The sequence below is a fragment of the Schistocerca americana genome, chromosome 3 (genome assembly GCF_021461395.2).
Source record: "Schistocerca americana isolate TAMUIC-IGC-003095 chromosome 3, iqSchAmer2.1, whole genome shotgun sequence".
Taxonomy (NCBI): Eukaryota; Metazoa; Arthropoda; class Insecta; order Orthoptera; family Acrididae; genus Schistocerca; species Schistocerca americana.
The window spans coordinates 444,450,920-444,475,476 of record NC_060121.1 but is presented as its reverse complement, the minus strand read 5'-3'; the positions used below and the strand labels follow the sequence as shown (position 1 = coordinate 444,475,476).

The window sequence follows — 24,557 nt, the reverse complement described above, 5'->3', positions numbered from 1 at the left end:
CTCCAAAAAATACTAAGTTCAATCTTCAGAGAAGGAAATTATGGGGTCCGCGTTTTGGGACCGGAAAGGGCTCTTGCTAGTCGATTTCATGGCCAAAGGGACCACCATCAAATCTGCTGCACACCGTAAGATCCTACAGAAGTTGAGAAAGAGAATCAAAGACGAATAAGGGGAGTGCTGACTCGTGGTGTATCACTCTTCCTTGACAACGCCAGATCCTGTAAGTCAAGATCTGATCTGGTCGTTTGGATGGGACATTGTGACTCAGCTACTGTACTACCTTGACCTGCCACCCTCGGATTACCATTTTTACGCAAACTTTTCGCTAAAATGAAGGAGTTCTGTTGTGAACAGCGCTTTTCGAACTACGAGGGGTCCATGGAGACTGTGACAAAGTGGCTTCATGAGGTGGAATGAACTGTACACGATCAGGATATACAAAATCTGGTACCCAGGCTTCAATAGTGGACTGGTCTCAGCGGCGATGATGTGGAGAAGAAAGAGCAACGTATTTTGGCACGTATCAAGTAAGTTTCGTTAAAATATATTAATTTTTCGATTTTTAACAATGTTGTGTTCTTACTACCTGATGCCCCTTGTATGTGCCGTTTTTTTGCTATAGCATCAGGTGTTACTTTCATTTTTTAGTTTCATATCTCAGAGACCGTTCTCAAAGCAGCTCGCATTCATCTGGTTGTTTGCGTTTCTTGAAGGTGGAGTTCACTGGGTTATTTCTCTTGGTTGTTTGAAAATGTACGTTGCGCAGATTGAGGAATTGTGATCTGTTCTTCTTTCACTCTTCCTAACAATGTCAATCAAATTCCCCCGCAGTTCGCTTCATTTTTGCATGTTACTTTTGTTTCTCGAGAGTTACATTGGAGAAAGACCCCACGTGGTTTTTTAAATCCGAATAAAATTTTAGTAATTTGTGAAACCCTATTCCATTTATAAACCTTCCTTGCTACACCGTCTCCCCTGACTAGGTGCCCCTTACTTAACAAACATGACCAGGAATGAACGAAGGTTTTTCAGTGTGATTGCTTTTTTATATTGTGCATAATGACAGAACTAGTAATGTAATGTTCCATAAGGTGCAAAGTTGTTTATTGTGGTAATCATTTGATAGCATTTGCAGGCTTTTATTTCGCATCTCAATCCGTTACTAGCGCAGACTAATTTCTCGTGTATTTTTAGTTTCACCTTTGCCGGTCTACAGCCCAATCAAACAGATGGGCGGGGAATATACTCTTTGATTCGTTGAGTATTTTCTCGTGCCTTGCACCTGCTAGCTGGTACGTTGCAGCTGAGCTCGCTCGCGTGAACGATTCCGTACCACGGGAGGCCTTTGCGGCGGCTATCGCAGGAGTTGAAGGGATATATAAACTGAAGATGCCATCTGGGCGGAAATGGGAATACAGGTATTGAACGACTACTTCTCGACGCTGCTCGGCTGGCTCACCTGACATGTTGAGTCGCAGCTCTCCCTCCTTGTACTCGCCGACGCGCACCCACTTGAAGTGTCCGGGCCGCAGCTGCTTGAAGTGGATGATGTTGTAGCGCGCCGGGCCGTCCCCGTTCGGATCGAAGCGGAACTTGTCGCCGCTCAGACCTGCCAACACGCAGAAGCGCCGGTGAATCCTTACGGCAGTTCGCGACTGCATGAGAGCAATTGATATACCCCTAACAAGGGACGACTCTCGGCTCGAACAGGAATTTGTATTTAAAAATTTGTACACAGACCCATTCAAGTTTCTAATATACGCCTGAAACGGTGTGTGATTGTGTTGCTCTTAGTTTGTACACAACACAGCTTGCAGTATTCAAGGACGGAGGGTTAACACGCCAATAAATCAGTTACTTCACCAAGCAGTTGTTTAACATACGTGTGTCAATATTGTCATACATATACAGCAAGGATGAACGAAACCGTTAACGTTTGGAACCTTTTAAATACTGTGGTATTTAGGTTAAGAAGGCGTTATTCAACGGAAGACGGTATAGGACGAGATGATGACTCTTTCGCAACGGTTTTGGTGGATCTGATTGTTCAGAAAAATGAATATTCATTTTACTGCTGAACTGAAGCTACCTTGGATATGATAGTATATGAAGAAAACGTTTTATGGACGATAATGGATTAATAGTGTTAGAGATTGTAACCCCAGTGGAAATGGCGGAAACAATACTCCTTAAAGAGAAACTAACAATTCTGGTGACTATGAACCTTCACCATAAAAGAAATCCAGTATAGTTGGTATTTTAACAAACTTTTCAGAAGAACGTCTAGAACGTATTTCTGATGATTTTGCTATATTTTCAGGTAAAGCCACGACCTACGGATCGTTGGTCAGGAGACATACAGCTATAAAAAGCACATCTAACGTCGAAGTATTATTTCATTACGTGGAGAATAAAAGATGTAATGAACATCGATTTCAACGAAACAAGGCAATCGAGGAACTGTAGGTAAAACACCTTCTATCCCAATCTGACGTCGCAAGGACTGAAGGCAAATGTATCCATTACTGGTACCTGAAATTTTGGGCAACACAAAACAAGAGAAACTGGGCACACAAAGTTTAATTCTTCTGCAGCCTGCATACCACGTCTCAAGAAAGAATAGGCAATGTGCTGCAGACACATCACTGCTTTCATGACAGCCAGAGATGTATAAGAAAATCAAGATATTCGCCAGTCTGGGGCCTCTTACGTCGACATCGTAAACCAGAAAACTGCAAGTTTCCAGATACAGCGAGATTGCATTTGGAACATTGATCAAAGTGAATTTATTAATGAACTAACGTCTGGGGAGACTGTTTAAAAGTGGGAAAAAATCAAACCTTTTTCGTGAATGTTGCTATTAACAGTGTTGCAATAACGAGAAATGTATATTACTTCGTGATTCTTGCAGTGCTCTAGTAAATGATTCATTTGCCCGTAAAGACACTAAATGCTTGATTATTTCGCGAAAAACAACAAAACGTACATCCTTTGGATGTACATTCCTTCTGGAAATGTAAAATATACGCAAGGGGATGACAGACTATGAGGACTCCCTGCAGTGACTTCGACACTAAATTAAGAAATAGAATTTTCAACACGAAAATACATTCTGTTATTCATAACCAGTGTATCACTCACTCTGTGCTTCAATGTTCCCGGAAAGTGGCTGGGTACGATACTCCCACACATGTCACTGAATCAAGAATGTGATTTTGCAGCTCAAGAATGTGATTCTGAGGATTGTTCAGATATTGATTTCGCCACAAATGTCTATTGTGATTCTGTATATTGTTGCGCACATTTTGTTGAGCAACCTCATGTACATTTTTGAAGTCCGATAGTGGTCAAACAGCAATGACACAGTCTAATGCTTTCACCATCCTAATCACAGTCGTAGGTAAAGCTTCTAAATACGTTTAGCTCACCGAATACGTGTTCGATCCAAGAGACTTCCCTTGTAAGAGCAGTGGATTGCAGTAAGTAGGTGGATTCAGTGTTTCTAGGCCTTTGTAAACCTTGTGATTCTATACCATATCGACACTTACCGATACAAGAAAATCTGTTAACAGGTAGACCGCAAAACGCTGTAATGGATGAAGGGTTATCTACAGACACAGTAGAAGCGCCATAAAATCATCGCTTTTCATTCTACATGTTTACTATTTAGCAATTGCGAAGCATTTTTGTAGACAATGCTTAGCAATTGCTAAACGTGAATGAATATTGCATATACATTCTAATCACCTTTCTCCCCTACCTCTGTAAACCTCTCTTTGACACTGAGCCTTATTTATCGTTACTGCGATCAAAAGCTTGATTGGAAACTGTAACCACTTGAAATGAACAGGCAAATCGGTTGGAATCAATGGTATACGGGATCTGTGAGGGTAGTTACTTCAATGACAGTATTTCTCACAATTGTGATCTGCCAACGGATAGGATTAAAAAGTTTTGGACGATTCTGGTTTCGCAGTAGTATTCTAATCACTGATAAGTCATAAATACAGCTTTCCTGTTGTCTGTTAATACTGACTGCGAGGAAGCGAACATAACGACACAGTGTTGTCCATACAGCTTTTGTTAAAACTTATAGAAGGAGAAACAAAATATATGGCAGAAACATTTTAATTATTTTAGCTTACAACCACCAATGTGCTTGTATGCTAAACTGGGTACAATGATTATCTTCACAACTTATATTAAGCTGGACAATATTAGAATCGGACGTACGGTTTGTCTACTCGTTTAAATCCCGTGCTAGCATCTTTAAAACTGCTTGTGAGCAAGGAAAGGAAACGATACATTTTCAAAGCACAGCATTTTCTTTCTCACAGTCCGTTTAACAGAAAAACAGTACATTCTTACTTACAAAAATATGTAGCCTTTGTTAGTCTGCATGTTTATTTGAGTAACGTGTAAAAAATTTGGTGTAAATTGGTCAAGAACTTTCCGAGAAGCATTTTTCCTGCAGTTTCACCTGCTTTTGCATTTGACACGTGCAGGATGAACACTAACAAAACTGACAAACTGCAGGGACGGCTTCCTGAATGGAAATGGAGGAAAAAAGATCCTATGAACATGTCTCCAGAAATGTATAATAGCCACGGTGAATAATGATTGTTTCTCCGACCACATGCGCCGGCCGGAGTGGCCGAGTGGTTCAAGGCACTAAAGTCTGGAACCGCGCGACCGCTACGGCGCAGGTTTGAATCCTGCCTTGGGCATGGATGTGTGTGATATCCTTAGGTTAGTTAAGTTTAAGTAGTTCCAAGTTCTAGGGGACTGATGACCTCAGAAGTTAAGTCCCATAGTGCTCAGAGCCATTTTGACCACATGTCGTCTGTTCCGTGTGTATTGCAGGCTGTCTGATTGACCCTTCGTACTGTAAGCAGCAGTATTGTCCGGTATTCAAGACGGATGCAAGCCCATATGATGTTTGTGTACAGCCAAGCAACTGGGAATGGACGACAGGCAGCATGCCTGTAGCAAAATAAGTATGCTCAAGACATCAACAGCATGACACAACATTTCAAGCCCTTTTTGACCGTTTATGTGAAGCCCTGTTTGGGCGTTTATGTGATCATGGGTTCTTTCAGAGGGACGAACATGCGTGGAGTCAGCAGACCGTGCCTACAGCATATTGGAGGACCTGATTCTACAGGACATTGAGACGAACCCTAATATGAGCTCCAGGCAAGCCCCCCCCCTCCCCCCCTCTAACATGGTGTAAGCCAACGTACGATTATTTGCATCCTACATCACAATGGCTGCTACTCTACAACCTGGAACACCCAGAAATACATGTCATGTGGTCAGAGGAACTTTTATTCCTCAGCGCCATCTACCGTGGCAATAGTCCAGTTCCAGACACATGTTCATAGGACCTGTTTTCCTCCATTTCCAGTCAGGGAATCATCCTGCAGTTGTCAGTTTTATTAATGTTCACCCTGTATGTTGGACATACTACGTCCTCCTCTTCCTTCCCGTCTCTATGCCCACCTCTTCCTCCCTCTGTCTGTACACCTGATCTTCTCACCTCTGTCTCCTACTACCCACTTTTCCTGTCTCTTCAACTCATTCTCCCTCTCTCTTTGTCCAGTTCCTTCATCCCCACTCTCTGACCATATCTTCCTTCCCCCTCCCTCTGACTATATCCACCTCCCAGTCCTCTTCCTTTACCTGTCCACTACCCTCTACAGCTTTCACCTTCCACAAGCATATCCGACTCCTCTCCTCTCCCTGTCCATCACCTTCTCTATCTATCTCCAAACGTCCACAGCCATACTTTTCAGCATCTGTAGCCCCAGCAACGCAGTTCAATAAAGCAGTCTGATACTGCTTCCACAACATGCCTGTCACACAGGGTGGGCTACATTTCAGGGGCTTGAAAATCATTTATTTACTGCTGAGATACATACCACCATGCGAAACTGGTTAATTAGGCTGTCCAATACTACAAAAACACAACACACCTGCATGCAGGACAGTGTACATGTCAGAGCCTGGAAAATTGTTTCTTTCCCTTTACGTTTATCCTGTACTGTAAAGCAGGTTGATTTGGCAGGCTGATACTTTTCTCACACAACATGTTATGAAGGACAGCCTGATGCACAGGAAAAACACGTTTTTGCCTTTATCTCCATTCCTTTTGGAGCTAGGTTATAAATGTTGTAAATTTAGTTGAAGTATTATATATATATATATATATATATATATATATATATATATATATATATATATATATATACATATATATAAAGCCTGTGTCCATCCAAGTGTTTATTAGTGCATTGTGTAGAAATTTCAAATAAATCGCTCAATAACTTTTCGAAATTTTTGGTAAGATCTTTCAACGATGTCTTGCCTTCATATATAATAGTATTGATAACTTGCTGTTGTTATGGTTGTCTTTGGCTCAAAGATTGGTTTGATGCAGCACTCTACTCTAGTCTACTCTGTGCAAGACTCTTTATCTTTGCATAACTACTGCAACCCATATCCACTTGAACCTGTAATTTGCACTCATGCGCCGGCCGCGGTGGTCTAGCGGTTCTAGGCGCTCAGTCCGGAACCGCGCGACTGCTGCGGTCGCAGGTTCGAATCCTGCCTCGGGCATGGATGTTTGTGATGTCCTTAGGTTAGTTAGGGGACTGATGACCACAGATGTTAAGTCCCATAGTCCTCAGAGCCATTTGAACCATTTTTTTGCACTCATGCCATGGTCTCCCACTAAATTATTTAGCCCATACACTTCCGTCCATTCCTAAATTGTTGATTCCTTCGTGGTTCAGGATGTGTCCCACCAACCAGTCCTGTGCTTTAGTCAAGAAGTGCCATAAATATCTTGTCTCCTCAAGCAAATTCAGTGCCTCCTCATTAACAATCCGATTTACCTGTATAATCTTTTATCATTCTACTGAAGCACCACATTTCAAGATCTTCTGTTCTCTTAGTGTGTGAATGTTTATAATCCATGTTTCACCCCCATACAAGGCTACACTGCACACGAGTACTTCAGAAAATATTTCTTAACAATTAAACTTCATGTTACCTACAAAAAATGTAACAAAATTACGCTGGACCTGGTGCAGTGTCTGGCATTTAATTTTTTTGAATCATAACTCTTCTGTCTGGTTTGATGCGGCCTGCCACGAATTCCTCTCCTGTGCTAACCTCTTCATATCTGAGCAGCATTTGCAACCTACGTCCTGAATTATTTGATGGATATATCGCAGTCTCTGTCTTCCTCTATAGCTTTTACCATCGACAGCTTCCTCTAGTACGATTGGAGATATTCCCTAGTGCCTTAACAGATGTTCTATCATCCGGTCCTGTTTTCATATATTCCTTTCCTCACAGATTCTGCGGAGACCCTTCTCATTCCTTACCTTATCAGTCCACCTAATGTTGAACATTCTTCTGTAGCACCACACTTCAATTGCTTCTATTCTGTTTTAGTTTTCCCGCAGTCCTTGTCTCACTGTTATACAATGCTGTGCTTCAGATGTTCATTCTCAGATACTTCTTCCTCAAATTAAGACTTATAATTAATACCAGCAGACTTCTCTTACATAGGAATGCCATTTTTGTCAGTGCTAGTCTCCTTTTTATGTCCCCTTTGCTTCATCTATCATGGGCTATTTTTCTGTCTAAGCTGCAGAATACCTTAGCTTCATCTACTTCGTGGTCACCAATTATGGCATTAAGTTTCTCGCTGTTCTCATTTCTGCTACTTCTCAACGCTTTCGTATTTGTTAGATTTACTCACAATCAGTTTTCTGTACTCATTAGACTGTTCATTCCATTCAGCATATCCTGTAATTCTTCTTCACTCTCACTGAGGACAGCAAAGTTAACAACGAATCTTATCACTGACATCTTTCACCTTGAATTTTAATTCCACTCTTGAGCCTTTCTTTTATTTCCGTCCTTGCTGCTTCGAGGTACAGATGAAACAGGAAGGGCGAAAGACAGCATCTCGTCTTACATCCGTTTTGATCTGAGTACTTCGTTCGTGGTCTTCCATTCTTATTGTTCCCTCTTGGTTCTTGTGCATATTATGTATTCCCTTTCTTTCTCTGTAGCTTACCCCTATTTTCCTCAGGATTTCGAACATGCTGCACCATTTAAACGGTAAACATGACTTGAGAACGGTAATACGATTTTGACTGGAATTTGATGCCAGAGTTCTAAATTAAATTACGTAGCCATTTTGCGATATCTTCAATAGTCTATGTTCGGTGCACGGCTTTTTGGGCGAAAGTATTACATTTTATCATGTGTTAGAACTTAATGTTTTCTAATTATCCTATGCATACTGATAGAAAAGTATCGAAAATATTTATACAATATTGTTTTCTTGTTGGTCCAATATGAGAGAAATGTGAATTCCCGCCGTTGACCAATGCTCCGTCTGCAAGGGGTCCTCCCATCTAGTTAAGTTTGTTACAGGTAGCATCCGATGTGGACACAATAATGATTTGTTAAAGACAAAGCTGTAAGGAATAAAGCTGTATCATCAGACTTCGAATTACTTTTTATTTTAATTGAAAAAGTCACGAAAATCATTCGTTGGAAGAGGACTACCCTTAATACGGATACTTTTCAGTTTGTTTCTCACTGGGCTTGCATTCTGATCGGCTGTGGAGAAAATACCAGCAAGGTGTTAGTCGACCACAATTTTGTTGCACCTGGGGGTTACTGCACTTCGATCGGCTTCTCGTGGCTTTTTATCGTAATATTCTCACTGTACATCTGGATAGGTCGGGAGGCAGCAAGGGTTTCGGCCGTCGCATTTGAGTGACATTTGTTTCGAGCCGTCTTTCTTCGTTCTTGATGAGTCATCTCGCTTAATCCATTACACACTCTACTCACAGGTTGGGCCGCGGGAAAGCTGTCACCATCCATTACTTAACGCTTGCAAAATACTGCAGTGAGCGGCATTTAACCATCAACCCAACAAAAACCGCAAGTATACTTATGCGTCTAAAGCTAGGAAAAAACTAAGTCTAAATGTCATGGGCAAAGCAATTAGACATGAGAGAAGTCCTAAATACCAGTCGCATGGGTTCTGAGGTTATCCTCAGTTCATACAGGCGACTGGCGGGAGTGGTGAAGACTGCTGGCCTCACGCGTGAATGCAAGCAGAGCTCACAATTTGCAGCATTATTCCCTGAGCTGATCGGAGTCCTTTGGTTTGGAGCCGAGTGGAGAGTCTCAAACAAAGGTTCCGTCGAGTTTCCTTTAATTTACGTCTATGGTCACAATATTTTCTGTTTAACAGATTACCAGTTTCGGTCTTTAATGACCATCATCAGATCTGTCTCATAAAAACAAAGTCCTAATGCACTGCAGCCATAGTGGCATAGTCAACTATTTGTTTTTATGAGACAGATCTGATGATGGTCATTAAAGACCGAAACCGGAAATCTGTTAAACAGAAAAGATTGTGACCATAGACGTAAATTAAAGGAAACTTATTACATATACGGGTCACTGTGTTTTTCCGCGATGATGTCGCAGCTTATGAAAGGTTTCGTCGACTCTGTGAAGGTCTTGGCTGCAGAGTTCTAGACCTGCATTATCGGCTGGTTATTTGTAGGACTCCCCTTGATAGGTCAGGGGCTCTCTACACAATGGAAGCAGCTACTCGGGTAGCAGATTACTTGAGGAATACACATGAGGGTTTCTTTAGGCCAGGCGGTAGTTTAAGATACTCTGATGAACACTCGCCAGCCGATGAGCAGCAAGGGAAGCCAGACCGTGTTCAGAGTAAAGACACTTTGTCAAAATTTCACCAGTAAATTCTCGAAGTGTTCGTAGCAATGTTTCCGAATTTACTACCCAAATTATTTTCGGGACCAAGAGATGGCTGAAAGTAGAAGTGGAAAACTCTGAGCTAGTTAGCGAGTCATGGAACATGTATCGGAAAGAAAGATTAGAGGCCACAGAAAGGGGAGGGTTCATTGCAGCTAACATGAATATTATCTCTATTGAGTTCGAACTTGAGAGGGACAGCGAAGTTATCTGGTCGCCCATGACATGTCTAGGTGAAACCAAATTTGATTATCGGATGTTTTTATCGGCCACCCGATTCTGCTGTGACAGTTCTAGAGTTATTCAAAGAATGTCTATGGTCACTTGTGCGTAAATACCCAGATTATGTATAACTTTAACCTACTGAGTAGAGACTGTGATGTGTATGTATTCATTGCAGGGGGTACAGACAGACAGTCATGCGAAGTACTTTTGAACGGGTTTTCTGAAAACTGTCTCAAGCAGCTAGTTCGCCAGCCCACACGCAATGGAAATATATTAGACCTTGAAGCTACGTCAGTATAGTAACGGGGATTAGCGCTCATAATTTCACTATAGAAATTACGATTACGAAAGTTATTAAATGAGTCAAGAAGGCTATGAGAGTATTTCTCTGCTAAAAAGAGTAGGCAAGCAGTTGTTCGCATCTCACTTAGACAGTGAATTCATATCACTTAGTTCCAGTAAGATGGACTTAGAGGAATTGTGGGCAAAGTTTAAGGAGATTGTAAATCGGGGTCTAAAGAATTATGTGCCTAGTAAGTTTATTAAGGACGGAAAAAACCCACCATTGTTCAATAATGAGACTCGGGAACTGATGAAGAAGCAGAGGCCGTCGCACTCTGGGTTCAAAAGAGAACGCGTAGAGTTCGTGCGTCTGTGAAAAGATCTGTGCTCGAAGCGTACAACAGCTGCCACCGCCATACCTTGGCTAAAGATCTGGCGGCGAACCCGACAAAATTCTGTTCCTATGTAAAATAGCTAAGTGGGTCTAAGGACTCCATTCAGTCAGTTGTTGACTACTCTGGTGTGGCAGTTGAAGATGACGACACGAAAGCCCAAATTTTAAATTTCAAGTTCAAGAAATCGTTCACACAGGAGAATCGTACAAGCATACCGTCGTTTAACCATCTAACAGACTCGCGTATGGACGACATAGTAATAACTAGCCTTGTCGCAGAGAAACAACTGAAGGAGTTGCAAAGAAATAAGTCTCCAGGTCCGGATAGAATCCCAGTTCGTGGTTTCAGAGAGTTCTCTGCGGCATTGGACCATCACTTAGCTTGCGTTTATCGTGAATCTCTTGCCCAGCACAAAGTCCCAAGCGACTGGAAAAAGAGCGCAGGTGACTCCTGTGTATAAGAAAGGCAAAACAACGGACTAACAAAATTAGCGACCAATATCCCTAACATCGATCTGTTGCAGAATAGTTCGAATATAATAAATTTTCTTGAGACCGAGAAGCTTATGTCCACGAATCAGTAGAATTTTAGAAAACATTGCCCTTCTTCCGCACTATACGCTGCGCACTATGGAGAAAGGGCAACAGACAGATTCCAGAAAGTGATTTACACGGTGCCCCACTGCAGGCTGTTAAAGAAAATACGAGCATATGGAATAGTTTCACAGACATGTGAGTGGCTCGAAGACTTCTTAAATAATAGAACCCAGTATGTTGTCCTCGACGGCGAATGTCCAACAGAGACAGGGGTATCGTGAGGGGTGCCCCAGGCAAGTGTGAGAGGATCGCTGTTATTGTCTCTAAACATAAATGATTTGGCGGACAGGTTGGGCAGCAATCTGCGGTTGTTTGCTGATAATGCTGTGGTGAACGGTACGGTGTCGTCGTTGAATGTAGGAGGATACAAGATGATTTCTAGTCGGCGTGATGAATGGCAGCTAGCTCTAGATGTGAAAAGTACAAGTTAATGCGGATGAGCAGGAGAAACAAAGTACCACTGACTGCGGAAGGGAATAGACCATGCACCTGTTTTAAGTTTGATGTGTATGGTGTTCCTGACGGGTGTCTTAACGACATCCACATACGAGTACGTACAGATGACGCGAAAGGCTGGCTGCAAAATTCCATGTTTATATTGTAATACTGTTTATTTGTGTGCCTTGCTACTTTTTGTTTAATTTAAAACTTATTTTCTGTAGTCTGGATGTCGAAAGCAAATTCAAAATAAATAAACAAAATTTTGTTATTTCACGAGCACCCTCTGAAACACTTAATAATATAAACACAACTGCCTTGAAAGCATTCACAGTGCGAAGCGTTTTCCCAAGTCTTCTCTGTACTTGTTTACTATAGCAGAAACGCGGTACTTAGGGAAAGGCAGGATTCAGTGTGGACGGGGCTGTACTCAATTACCGTTGGTTGCTCAGTCTTTTTTTCTAAATCACCTACACTTTTTTGAAAACAATTGCAAATAAGGTTGACAATAAGGAACAATTATCAAATTTGACTGTTAAGACACAGTGTCCAATAGAAAATTTCTTAAGCAAGTTGCACTCACGACTGAAGGCCTTATTGACCAGAAATTCAACTTATTTGTTGGCTGACGGCCCCAATAGCAATAACTCAAAAAAAACAATTTGCCGGCTGAAGGCCTGGATATCAAATTCTTAAAAACGAATTAAACTTTTCCAAGAGATATTAAAATATTATAATAAAGAATAATCATCAAATTTTCCTTATTAAGAGACAATATCTAATTAATAATTCTTAAGAGAAATTCCATTCACTGCTAAAGGCCGTATTGACAATCATCACAATTTGACCAAATCAAGAGAGAAATGGCGCTCAGGCAGTGCTCCAAGGATCGACCTGGGAAAAGTCGCTCAACTTCGTAAACAATGAGACAGGCAGCCAAGAGTTGTATTCACTTAACCAGATGGCAACTCAAAATAGTGACAGTTTAAACGCAGGCCAACACTCTTGCAACATCTACCTAACGTCTGATAACCAACACAATGATGGGATAACCCAGGCAAGGCGGAACTGGCGGACAGCAATGCGTTTTCAGAATCCGGTGTTTAGAACACCCAGAAGCAAAAGGACCCACTATGACCAAAGTAGTGCAAAAGAAACAAATATCCGAACCACAGTCAAGGAGGCTGTCGAACTACACGCCTTTCTGTACAGCAGCGGCAAGGCGAGGAAAATACACTAACGAAAATACACTAAGCTCCAGAGCAGGTAAGTGGGGCGTTAGCGGCCACTAGGCAGAAAAATGCCGCTGGTTGAACTCCATCAATAAACACAAGGAGTTCAATCATTAATAAAAAAGGTGGAGGATGGCTTATTAATTTCGCCAACTCCAAACACTCCACTCACTGTTCTTCGTCTCAGCGACCCTGCGAGCAGCAACATATGAACAAACGGCGTGATCTCTAAATAGTGGAGTTTTCACTACTGGCTTAATGTTCACTCAACTCAAACGTCCTGGGTCCGGTGGAGAACGAGGTCGTCGACCTCGCGGTTACAACCCCTCGATCCGGCAACGCCTGCATGTCGCCAGCGGTCCCGGCGTGCCCACGCGCTGCCGGAACTCACTGCGGCTCCGTCCCAACCGAACTACCCGACACACCCCGATCTGAAAAACCCTTGACACCCTTCTAAAGATAGTACTAGGGTACTAGATATCGATAACCGCTGCTGATGCCACTTGCGGACAGACAATGCTGGCAAACGTAGTGGCGCCAGTAAACACGAGAAGAAACTGAGACGCCGCTATCCTTATTACACGATGCCAACCTACCAACGGCACCAATGCGAGCCGCAACACGGCTCAATAACGTAATCGCGTGTTTCAGACAATGGTCACGGGAGGCCAAGTGCAATAATGTCGTCGTCGGTTTACAGATGGGTGGACTGGCCATACTTATTGCAATCAACTTATTGGCCACGTTCGTGAGTCCACAGGCGGAACCAGCAAATCATGGGGAGATGAGTAAGGCAAGACGGAAAGTTCCTCGACTGTGGACAAATATTACTGAAAGACAGACTTTCCTGCCGGTAAACAGCTGACGACTAAAACAAACAGCATTACTCTCATTTACACGCGTGCATAGCAGAGCTGTCTTATCAATCATAGACTAATTTTTTTCCTTTCTTGGGTCATCACCCTTTGGACTGGTTTGATGCAGCTAGCCACGAATTCCTCTCCTGCGCTAACCAATTCATCTCAGAGTAGCACTTGCAACCTGCGTCCTCAATTATTTGCTGGATGTATTCCAGTCTCTGTCTTCCTTCACAGTTTTTTTCCCTCTACAGCTCCATTTAGTACCATGGAAGTCATTCTCTCATGCCTTAACAGATCTCCTGTCATCCTGTCCCTTCTCGTTATCAGTGTTTTCGACATATTCCTTTCCTCTCCGATTCTGCACAAAACCTTCTCATTCCTTCAGTCCACCAATTTTCAACAGTCGTCTGTAGCACCACATTTCAAACGGTTTGATTCTTTTCTGTTCCGGTTTTCCCACAGTCCATGTTTTATCACCATACAATGCTGTACTCCAGTCGTACATTCTCAGAAATTTCATCTTCAAATTAAGGCGTATATTTTATATAAGTAGACTTCTCTTGGCCAGGAATGCCCTATTTGCCATTGTTGGTCTGCTTTTGCTGTCCTCCTTGCTTCGTCCGTCACTAGTTATTTTGCTGCCTAGGTAGCGGAATTCCTTAACTTCATCTTCTTCGTGACCATCGATCCTGATATTAAGTTTCTCGCTGTTCTCATTTCTACTACTGCTCCTTACCTTCGTCTTTCTTCGGTTTTACTCTCAGTCCATACTCTGTATTCATTAGACTGTTCATTCCATTCAGCTGATCATGTAACTCTTCTTCACTTTAGCTCAGGATAGCAATGTCATCAGCGAATCGTGTCACTGATATCCTTTCACCTTGAATTTTAATTCTACTCCTGAACCATTCTTTTATTTTCATCATTGCTTACTCAATGCACAGATTCAACGTAGGGGTGAAAGGCTACATCCTTGTCTTACACCCTTTTAATACGAGCACTTCGTTCTTGGTCGTCCACTCACCCGTCTCTCCCTATAGCTTACCCCTATTTATCTCAGAATTTCGAACATCTTCTACCATTTTACATTGTCGAACGCTTTTTCCAGGTCGACAAATCCTATGAACTTGATTTTTCTTTAGTCTTGCTTCCATTAGTAACCGCAACGTCAGAATTGCCTCTCTTGTGCTTTTACCTTTGCTAAAGCCAAACTGATCGTCATCTAACGCATCCTCAACTTTCTTTTCCATTCTTCTGTATATTATTCTTGTCAGCAACTGGGATGTGTGAGCTGTTGTAAGTAGGCTGTATAGGTTCTTTTATTGGTAACGCCACGTAACGCTCTGTATGAAAATCACTGGCTGTGCTGTGTGCAGTCTGTAGCTGGTTTGCATTGTTGTTGGATATTGTAGTGTTGGGGAACTGGAGGTCAGCCGCCAGCAGTGGTGGATGTGGAGAGTGAGATGGCGGAGTTGTGAGAGCGGATGACCTGGACAGAGAGTGTAAATTTGTAAGACTGGATGTCATGAACTGATATATATATATATATATATATATATATATATATATATATATATATATATATATATAATATGACTTTTGAACAATATTAAGGTAAATACATTGTTTTTTCTCCATCAAAATTTTTCATTTGCTAACTATGCCTATCAGTAGTTAGTGCCTTCAGTAGTTTGAATCTTTTATTTAGCTGGCAGAAGTGGCGCTCGCTGTATTGCAGTAGTTTGAGTAACAAGGATTTTTGTGAGGTAAGTGATTTGTGAAACGTATAGGTTAATTTAGTCAGGACCATTCTCTTGTAGGGATTATTGAAAGTCAGACTGCGTTGCACTAAAAAAATATTGTGTGTCAGTTTAAGCACAGTCATTGATAATTTTTTTAAGGGGACGTTTCATATCGGTCGCCATATGAAACGTCCCCTTAGAAAAATTATTGAATTACTGTGCTGATAAATCTCTTACATTATTTGATTTTCAAGCAGCTGAGCAAAACTGAACGTACTCAGACATTTCGCTCTTTACCTATTCTGATCAACACTAAACTGACATACGATATTTTTTTAGCGCAACGCGATCTGACGAATTTTAAAGTACGTTTGAGGTAGATGACACTATTGAAGTGAGCAGAGAATTTTTTTAGGTTTTGAAATTATTGCAGAAAGCTACGACGTTTTTGAGATTTGACTGAGGTGTTATGATGTTATTATTATGACGACGATGTGTATTATGCTGTTGAGGTATGTTTCTGATCAATAAGCTGATGCTATATGATGAATTTGATTATGCTACATATCTGTTATGATGAAATATTGAAGAAGTGTCAACGAATATGTATATGTGTCATAAGGTAAGGAATAATGAGTAGTGGTTAGGGACTCTGACTTGTGAAAAAGGATGTTGGAAACCAAGAATCGTACTTTAAGAGTTATGAAATGTGTGTAAATGCGTGAATGTATCACAATGCCGACGAATATTTTTTGGACACTGTTATATTTATATGATTTTGTTTCTACAGATTTGCAACGCAAATTCTCGACCTGTTAAATATTTATATGAGACTGTCACTGTAGTACAAACTGGTGTTGTAAATATTTCGTTAAGAAAGTTAAGTGACCACCTTCACGTAATGCGTCGTGGGCACCCAGCTGCGCGACTGTCACCTGGAAAAAAAGCCATTAGTGTGTGCCTTTCAGAGGCACAGGTGGAGAAAAAGGAGGCCATTTTCCTCGCTATTGATATTTCTTTGTAGAAAGCACCGCAAATACGACACGCTCAAACTTGAAAACATATGATTACACCGTGGAGCTCGTAATTTATGATATTTACTAAAATGTCTAATGAAATGATGAGAAACATTTTACATCTATTGTCTTTGTAGTTGAGATATTGCTCATTTTGTTTAATATCTAGTTACTAGCTGCACTGCAGCATTGGTTAACATAAAATTTAATAGATGTACTAATATCACTATGTTCTGTCTACAGACCCAGTAAAGAATAATTTTATGATGTACTTTCATAGAAAAGAGAGCACAAATAGACATTTCCCTTCACAGGAATTGCAAAAATAATTTTTTAACGGTTTGGTAACTTGTCTGCTAGAGTAAGTCAAGGTAATGCATGACTCTAGTATTAAGATGTGACATAGGTACTAGACATGACCATCATTACTGTAATATTTTTTCTGCTTGAGCTTTGTCATGTTTAGGTATTTAGAGCATTTGCTGCTGCTGTTTGCCAGGCATAGTGTTACTGAATATGACTTTGTATTACTCTGTTAAGCCAGTTTTACTACAGATTTATTTTTCTTGTTTGCTGCACATTGCCTTATATTAGTTGTAATATTGCAATTGCTTTGCTAATTTATATATACTGCTGCTTGCTTTGCCAATTTGCATTTTTTTGTCATTGCTGTTTGTATTAATTGTTTTGTACTGCTGCATTGCCTTGTCCCTTAATATATATATCTGAGCTCAGTAGATTTAAGTTAGCTTAAGATGGGGTAGGCTATATATGAGAACGAGTTGTGATGAATTGGATGAAATGCATTGAGAAGCTATAAGAAAATGGTTTGGCCAAAAAAGGATTTTGAAAGAGAATATGAACAAGATTTTGGGTTTAGGGACAACAGGTTTAAGTAGGATTTTCTTGGAAATAAATGATGAGGTAAAATAATGGATAGTAAATAATGAGGTAAGAAATATGTGAACATATAAATACAGAAATCGTGCTTGGATAGGATTTTTTTGGTGGAAACAAATGTTGAAATAAGATGGAAGATCTATGGAATGAAGTTTTGGGTTGGACTGCAGTGCCAAATGTTACACTAAAAACAAACCCTGTCCTTTCCTCCTGTGTTAGTCTGCTATGTGTTTGTGTACCCTTGTGTATTTGTGTTCTTCCTGTCTTTATGTGTTTATCTGATAAGACTTATGTTGTAGAATTTTTCTAATACTCAGCTACATTCACTATGATGAGGAATACTGTTATCCTCAAATATAATTTGCATTTATAATATGTTATTTACTTTGTAAAGATGTTTAGACATTATTTATTCTGTTCTGTTTTAATGCTCGTGTGTGAAGTTGATGTTTCAAAAGCTATTCTGATCTTCTATGTATTTACTTGTATCATAATTCCTGTAACACTGATGTACATGTTTATTTTTATTCTTTTGTAAAGCCTGTATTACTACAAATGTTATCTGTACTGTTATGTTCTTTAATGATGTATTTTGTACCTTTGTAATTGTATTCTTATGTTGTAAATTTATAATTCTATAGACACAAGTTCTTCAAATTAAGTATCATTTCACTGCACACGTTTCTGTTGGTCATAATATATGCACAGTATGTGAGAAGTTGGGACTGTTAGTGCTTGCACGTGTGTTAATAATTCAGCAAGGGACTGGTTAACAGCATTTCTGGTTCTAAGGACAATTCCAAAAACTTTGTGAGTGCACAAGTGGTGGTTTATGGACTTGCTATATTGTCCGGAAGACTCTTCGATGGTGATTGTGCACCTGCACAGTCGCAACAGATGGCTGCTGGCCGTCTCTACAAGGACTGAAGCGGGTCTGCAGCTTTGATGGCCCACCAATACCATTATTTCTACAAGGGCTGCAGTGGGTCTGCGCCTCTGGTGGCCCACCAATACCATAATCTCTACTAGGACTACAGTGGGTCTGCTCTGTGATGACTTACCTACCATTATTCTTCAAAACTTCGACTGACCCTGCTGTGGGTTTGCTCTGTTGTGGCCCATTACCTGTCTGCATGTCAAGAGTCAGCACTGTCTTTCCGTTAGAAGGACAACACTACTTCTTCAAGACTGCATGGAAATCCACTACTTCCGTGTGCATTTTCTTTTACTACTCAGACTTTGAGAAAAACACTGCAATTTTACTGTGATGAATGATCAGGAGTGTCTTTATGGACTGTGAGAAAATTTTAGCTTTTGACCAACATTGTATCGATAAGTGTGTGCATTTGGTTTCTTTGTTATTGTAATTATGAAAAAAATTTTCAAATCTGTATTGGCCACTGCCCAAAACAATTTGTAAAATTTTTTGTGGGGAGCATGGGGGCTATGTAAGTAGGCTGTATAGATTATTTTATTATTAACGCCACGTAACGCTCTGTATGAAAATCACTGGCTGTGCTGTGTGCAGTCTGTGGCTGGTTTGCATTGTTGTTGGCTATTGTAGTGTTGGGCAGTTGGAGGTGAGCCGCCAGCAGTGGTGGATGTGGGGAGTGAGATGGCGGAGTTGTGAGAGCGGATGATCTGGACAGTGACAGTAAATTTGTAAGACTGGATGTCATGAACTGGTATATATATAATATGACTTTTGAACAATATTAAGGTAAATACATTGTTTTTTCTCTATCAAAATTTTTCATTTGCTAACTATGCCTATCAGTAGTTAGTGCCTTCAGTAGTTTGAATCTTTTATTTAGCTGGCAGAAGTGGCGCTCGCTGTATTGCAGTAGTTTGAGTAACGAAGATTTTTGTGAGGTAAGCAATTTGTGAAACGTATAGGTCAATTTAGTCAGGGCCATTCTCTTGTAGGGATTATTGAAAGTCAGATTGCGTTGCGCTAAAAAAATATTGTGTGTCAGTTTAAGCACAGTCATCGATAATTTTTCTAAGGGGACGTTTCACTGTTAAGCTGATTATGCGATAATTCCCGCACTTGTCAGCTCTTGCCGTCTTCGGAATTGTGTGGAGGATTTTTTCCGAGAGTCAGATGGTATGTAGCCAGACTCATACATTCTACACACCAAAGTGTTGATACTTCCCCAATTATTTTAGAAATTCTGATGGAATATTATCTATCCCTTCTGATTTATTTGATCTTAAGTGATGCAAAGCTCATTTAAATTCTGATTCTAATACCGGATCCCGTATCTCTTTTAAATCGACTCCTCTGTTTCTTCTTCTATCACACCAGACAAATTTTCCGCCTCAAAGAGGCTTTCAATGTATTCTTTCCACCTATCCGCTCTCTCATCTGCATTTTACAGTGGAATTCCCGTTGCACTCTTAATGTTATCACCCTTGCTTTTAATGTCACCGAAGTTTGTTTTAACTTTCCTGTATGCTGAGTCAGTCGTACCGACAATCATTTATTTCTCTATATCTTCAAATTTTTCATGCAGCTATTTCGTCTTATCTTCCTTGAACCTCCTATTTATTTCATTCCTCAGCGACTTGTATTTCTGTATTCCTCAGTCTCCCGGAACATTTTTGTACTTCCTCCTTTCATCGATCAATTGAAGTTTTTCTTCTGTGACACATGGTATCTTCGCAGTTACCTTCTTTGTACCTTTGTTTTCCTTCCCAAATTCTGTTATCGCCCTTTGTAGGTATGTCCATTCCTTTTCAACTGTACTGCCTACTGAGCTATTACCTATTGCTGTATCTATAGCCTTAGAGAACTTCAAGCGTATCTCGTCATTCCTTAGTACTTCCGTCTTTGCGTATTGATTCTTCCTGACTAATGTGTTAAACTTCAGCCTACTCCTCATCAATACTATGTTGTGATCTGAGTCTATATCCGCTCCTGGGTATGCCTTACAATACAGTATCTGATTTCGGAATCTCTGTCTGTCAATGATGTAATCTAACTGTTATCTTCCTGCATCACCCGGCGTTTTCCAAGTACACCTCCTCGTCTTGTGATTCCTGAACAGAGTATTCGCTATTAATAGCTGAAGGTTATTACAAAACTCAATTAGTCTTTCTCCCTTCTCATTCCTTGTACCAAGCCCATATTGTCCTGTAACATTTTCTTCTACTCCTTCCCTAGAATGCATTCCAGTCCCCCATGACTATTAGATTTTCATCTCCCTTTACATACTGTATTACCCCTTCAATATCCTGATACACTTCCTCTATCTCTTCATCTTCAGCTTACGATGTCGGCATGTATACCTGAACTATCGTTGTCGGTGTTGGTTTGCTGTCGATTCTGATAAAAGCAACCCTATCACTGAACTGTTCACTGTAACACACTTTCTGTCTTCTGTCCTAACTTTCTATTCGTAACGAATCCTACTGCCGTTATACCGTTTTCAGCTGCTGTTGGTATTACCCTATACTCATCTGACCAGAAATCCTTGTCTTCTTTCCACTTCACTTCAATGACCCCTACTGTATCTAGATTGAGCCTTTGCATTTCCTTTTTCAGATTTTCTAGTTTCCCTGCCACGTTCAAGCTTCTGACATCCCACGCTCCGACTCGTAGAATGTTATTATGTCGTTGATTAGTCAATCTTTTTCTCTTGGTAGCCCACCTTTGGCAGTCCCCTCCCGGAGATCCTAATGGGGGACTATTCCGGAATATTTTACTAAAGGAGAGATTATCATGACACTTCTTCAATTGCAAGCCACATGTCCTGTGGATACACGTTACATGTCTTTAATGCAGTGGCTTCCATTGCCTTCTGCATCCTCGTGACATTGATCTCTGTTTATTCTTCCGCCCTTAGGGACAGTTTCCTACCCCTAGGACAAGACAGTGCGCTGAACATCTGTCCACTCCCTCGCCTTCTTTGACAAGGGTGTTAGCAGAATAAGGGGACTTCTTATGCCGAAGACTGCGGCCGCTAATGATGATTATTAATCATAATTTAAGTAGTCGTGGGATTCGATCCTGGAACCAAAGGCGTTTTGATTATGAATCAAATACCCTACCCCAAGATCACAGATGCATTACAAATGAGGAAGTGATTATGGTGAACGCAAACTTCCATTTAATATTTTGTCAGTTGTGGCCACATGAAAATTATCAGAGTTTGTGTCCGTCATTGCTCTTAAATCTATTTCATGACATATGCACCTGCAGTTTGTTCAATGTTACGGTATGTACTAAGCAACGAGTGAAAAAGTAATATTATTGCTACGATATTTAAAGACTGATATATTTAATTATTCTAGTAAATATGCGTAGATCTGTTGTTAGGGTGGCTAGATTGCATTAAAAGTCATACAGCAGATGAAGAATGACTTTATTAATAACAACATATGAATGAAGCGTTTCGGAATGATTTCCATTGTCAGAAATCCAAATGTAAAGGTATCCCAAGGACAAGATCGTTGCCAGTTGTGCATGTAACATATGACGACCGTGTCCTTGGGCCACCTTTGTACTTGGATTTCTGAAGAAGAGAAACATTCCGAAACGCGTCATGCATACTTGCTGATTACTCGAGTCATGCTCCAACTGTTGTATGACTTTTCATGCGGCCTAGCCAGCCCGACGACTGAATTATGGATATACCCTTACAATGAGGTGAAAAAAGTCGTGGGATTTCTCCTAATATCGTGTCGGACTTCGATGTGGCATCGACTCAACTAGTTGCTGGCAGTCACCTGCAGAAATATTGAGCCATTCTGTCTGTATAGTTGTCCATATTTGCGGAAGTGTTACTGGTGCAGGATGTAGTGCACCAAATCACGTCTAGATTACGTCCCATAAATGCTCGATGGGAGTCATGAGGGGCGATCTGGGTGGCCAGATCATTCACTAGAATTGTGCAGAATCTTCTTGAACCCAACCGCGAACAGTTGTGGCCCAGTGACATGTGGCGTTTTCACCCATAAAAATCTGTTGTTATTTGGCAACATGAAGTCCATGAATGGCTGCAAATGGTCTCCAAGTACCGAACATAACCATTTCCAGTCAATTATCGGTTCAGCCGTATGAGGGAACCCAGTCCATTCCATGTGAACACTGCCCACGCCATTATGCAGCCACCACCACTTGCCTTGTTCACAACTTGGGTTCATGGTTTCGTGGGGTGTGTGCTATATTCGAACCGTATCATGAACTCTTGGCAACTGAAATCGGGACACATCCGACCAGATCACGGTTTTCCAGTCGTCCGGGGTTCAACCGATATGGTCATGAGCCTATAGGAAGCGATGTAGACGATTTCGTGCTGTTAGCAAAGGCATTCGCGTCGGTCGTCTGTTGCCGTAGCCCATTAACGCCACATTTCGCCGCACTGTCACAAAGAATACGTACATTGTACGCCCACATTGATTTCTGCGGTCATTTCACGTGGAGTGGAAAAAGTGGTTATTTCACGTAGTGTTGCTTGTCTGTTAGCACTGACTACTCTACGCAAACGCCGTTGCCCTCGGTCGTTAAGTGAAAGACGACGGCCACTGCATTGTCCGTGGTGAGAGGTAATGCTTGACATTTGGTGTTATTGATACACTCTTGACATTGTGGATCTCGAAATATTGAATTCCCTAAGATTTCCGAAATGGAATGTTCCATGTGTCTAACTACCATTATGCGTTCAAAGTCTGTTAATTCCCGTCGTGTGGCCACAGTCACGTCGGCAACCTTCTTACGTGAATCAGCTGAGTACAAATGACAGTTCCGCCAAGGTACTGCCCTTTTGTAGCTCGTGTACGCGATACCAACGCCACATTCATATGTACATAACTCCATCGCATTTCTTTGGTCCCCTCAGTGTATATATTTTGTTGTTGATGTTATTGCTATCGTAGGCATATGTGGCATGTTAGAACTTGGCATTATGAGATCACTTAACCGCCTGATGTTCCACACCATGTGATCTGGGTTCATGCACTGATTCGGTTGGCGAGGATTCATAAAGTCGTTGTATCTTGAGGCAAGCTGGTCCACAACATCTGTATCCGGTCCTCAGTATGCTAGATACCTACACAGGGAACGATTTGACGTTCGAGTTCTCTCACAAATGTTCTGCGAAGACAGATCTGGGAATCTTGATGGCCATGGCAGTATCTCAGCATCACACAGAGCGTCCATAGAGACACGCGCACTTGTGGACGAACACTGTCCTCTTGAAAAATGGAATTACGATGCTGTTGCGTCAGAGGTAGCACAAGAGGACGCACGACGTGGGGACATGCCACTGAGCCAGCACAGTTCCTTCAGTCACTACCGGCGCTGATCTGAAATCATACCCAATGCCTTCCCACACGATGACACAACTGTGCCTATCCAGAACGTTAGAAGAATGTGACCTCCCCCCCCCCCCCCTCCCCAAATCATTGCTTTACTCGTCGTCGTTGGTCAATCGGGGTAGTGTATAACTGTGATTCATCACAGAAAACAGTGCGAGACCACTCATCAACAGTCCATGTTTCCTAGTCACGGAACCGCGCAACTGCTACGGTCGCAGGTTCGAATCCTGCCTCATGCGTGGATGTGTGTGATGTCCTTAGGTTAGTTAGGTTTAAGTAGTTCTAAGTTCTAGGGGACTGATGACCACAGATGTTAAGTCCCATAGTGCTCAGAGCCATTTGAACCATTTGAACCTAGTCACGGCATCACTCCAAATGCATCTGTTAACGTTTGACATTAATGGCAGTCTGTGCATAGCTCGGTAACTGCCTAGTCCGTTATTTGTTCTCGGACGTGAAGGGCGTCGCTGCACAATAAGGCGATCCTCCCTTGCGATGGTGAGAGGTGGTTGACCGGAACTTTGACGGCGAATATGTCTGCCCTCACCAACGCATGCAGTCTAACATCGGGCTGCTGTCACATCAGAATGTTTCACAAATCCGTATATTGCACAACTCGACCAGTTGGCCAAATGGAGACCCACAATGAGGCTCCTTCCAAACTCTGTCAGGTGCTGATGATGCTGTCTCACATTAGTTCGCGGCATCCCCGTCTCCTCTACAGTACTCAA

The 24,557-nt window shown here is 41.4% G+C and overlaps 1 protein-coding gene across 1 annotated transcript in view; it reads right to left on the bottom strand.

Moving 5' to 3' along the window:
- The window catches only part of LOC124606783 (metabotropic glutamate receptor 4-like), a gene marked incomplete at its 3' end in the record, with an annotated part of 1,427,722 nt that overhangs the window by 141,939 nt on the left and 1,261,226 nt on the right, over positions 1–24,557 (bottom strand). The window contains exon 8 of the mRNA XM_047138846.1: positions 1,460–1,609. Within this exon, the coding sequence (XP_046994802.1) occupies positions 1,460–1,609 (150 nt within the window). The remainder of the gene's footprint in view (positions 1–1,459; positions 1,610–24,557) is intronic.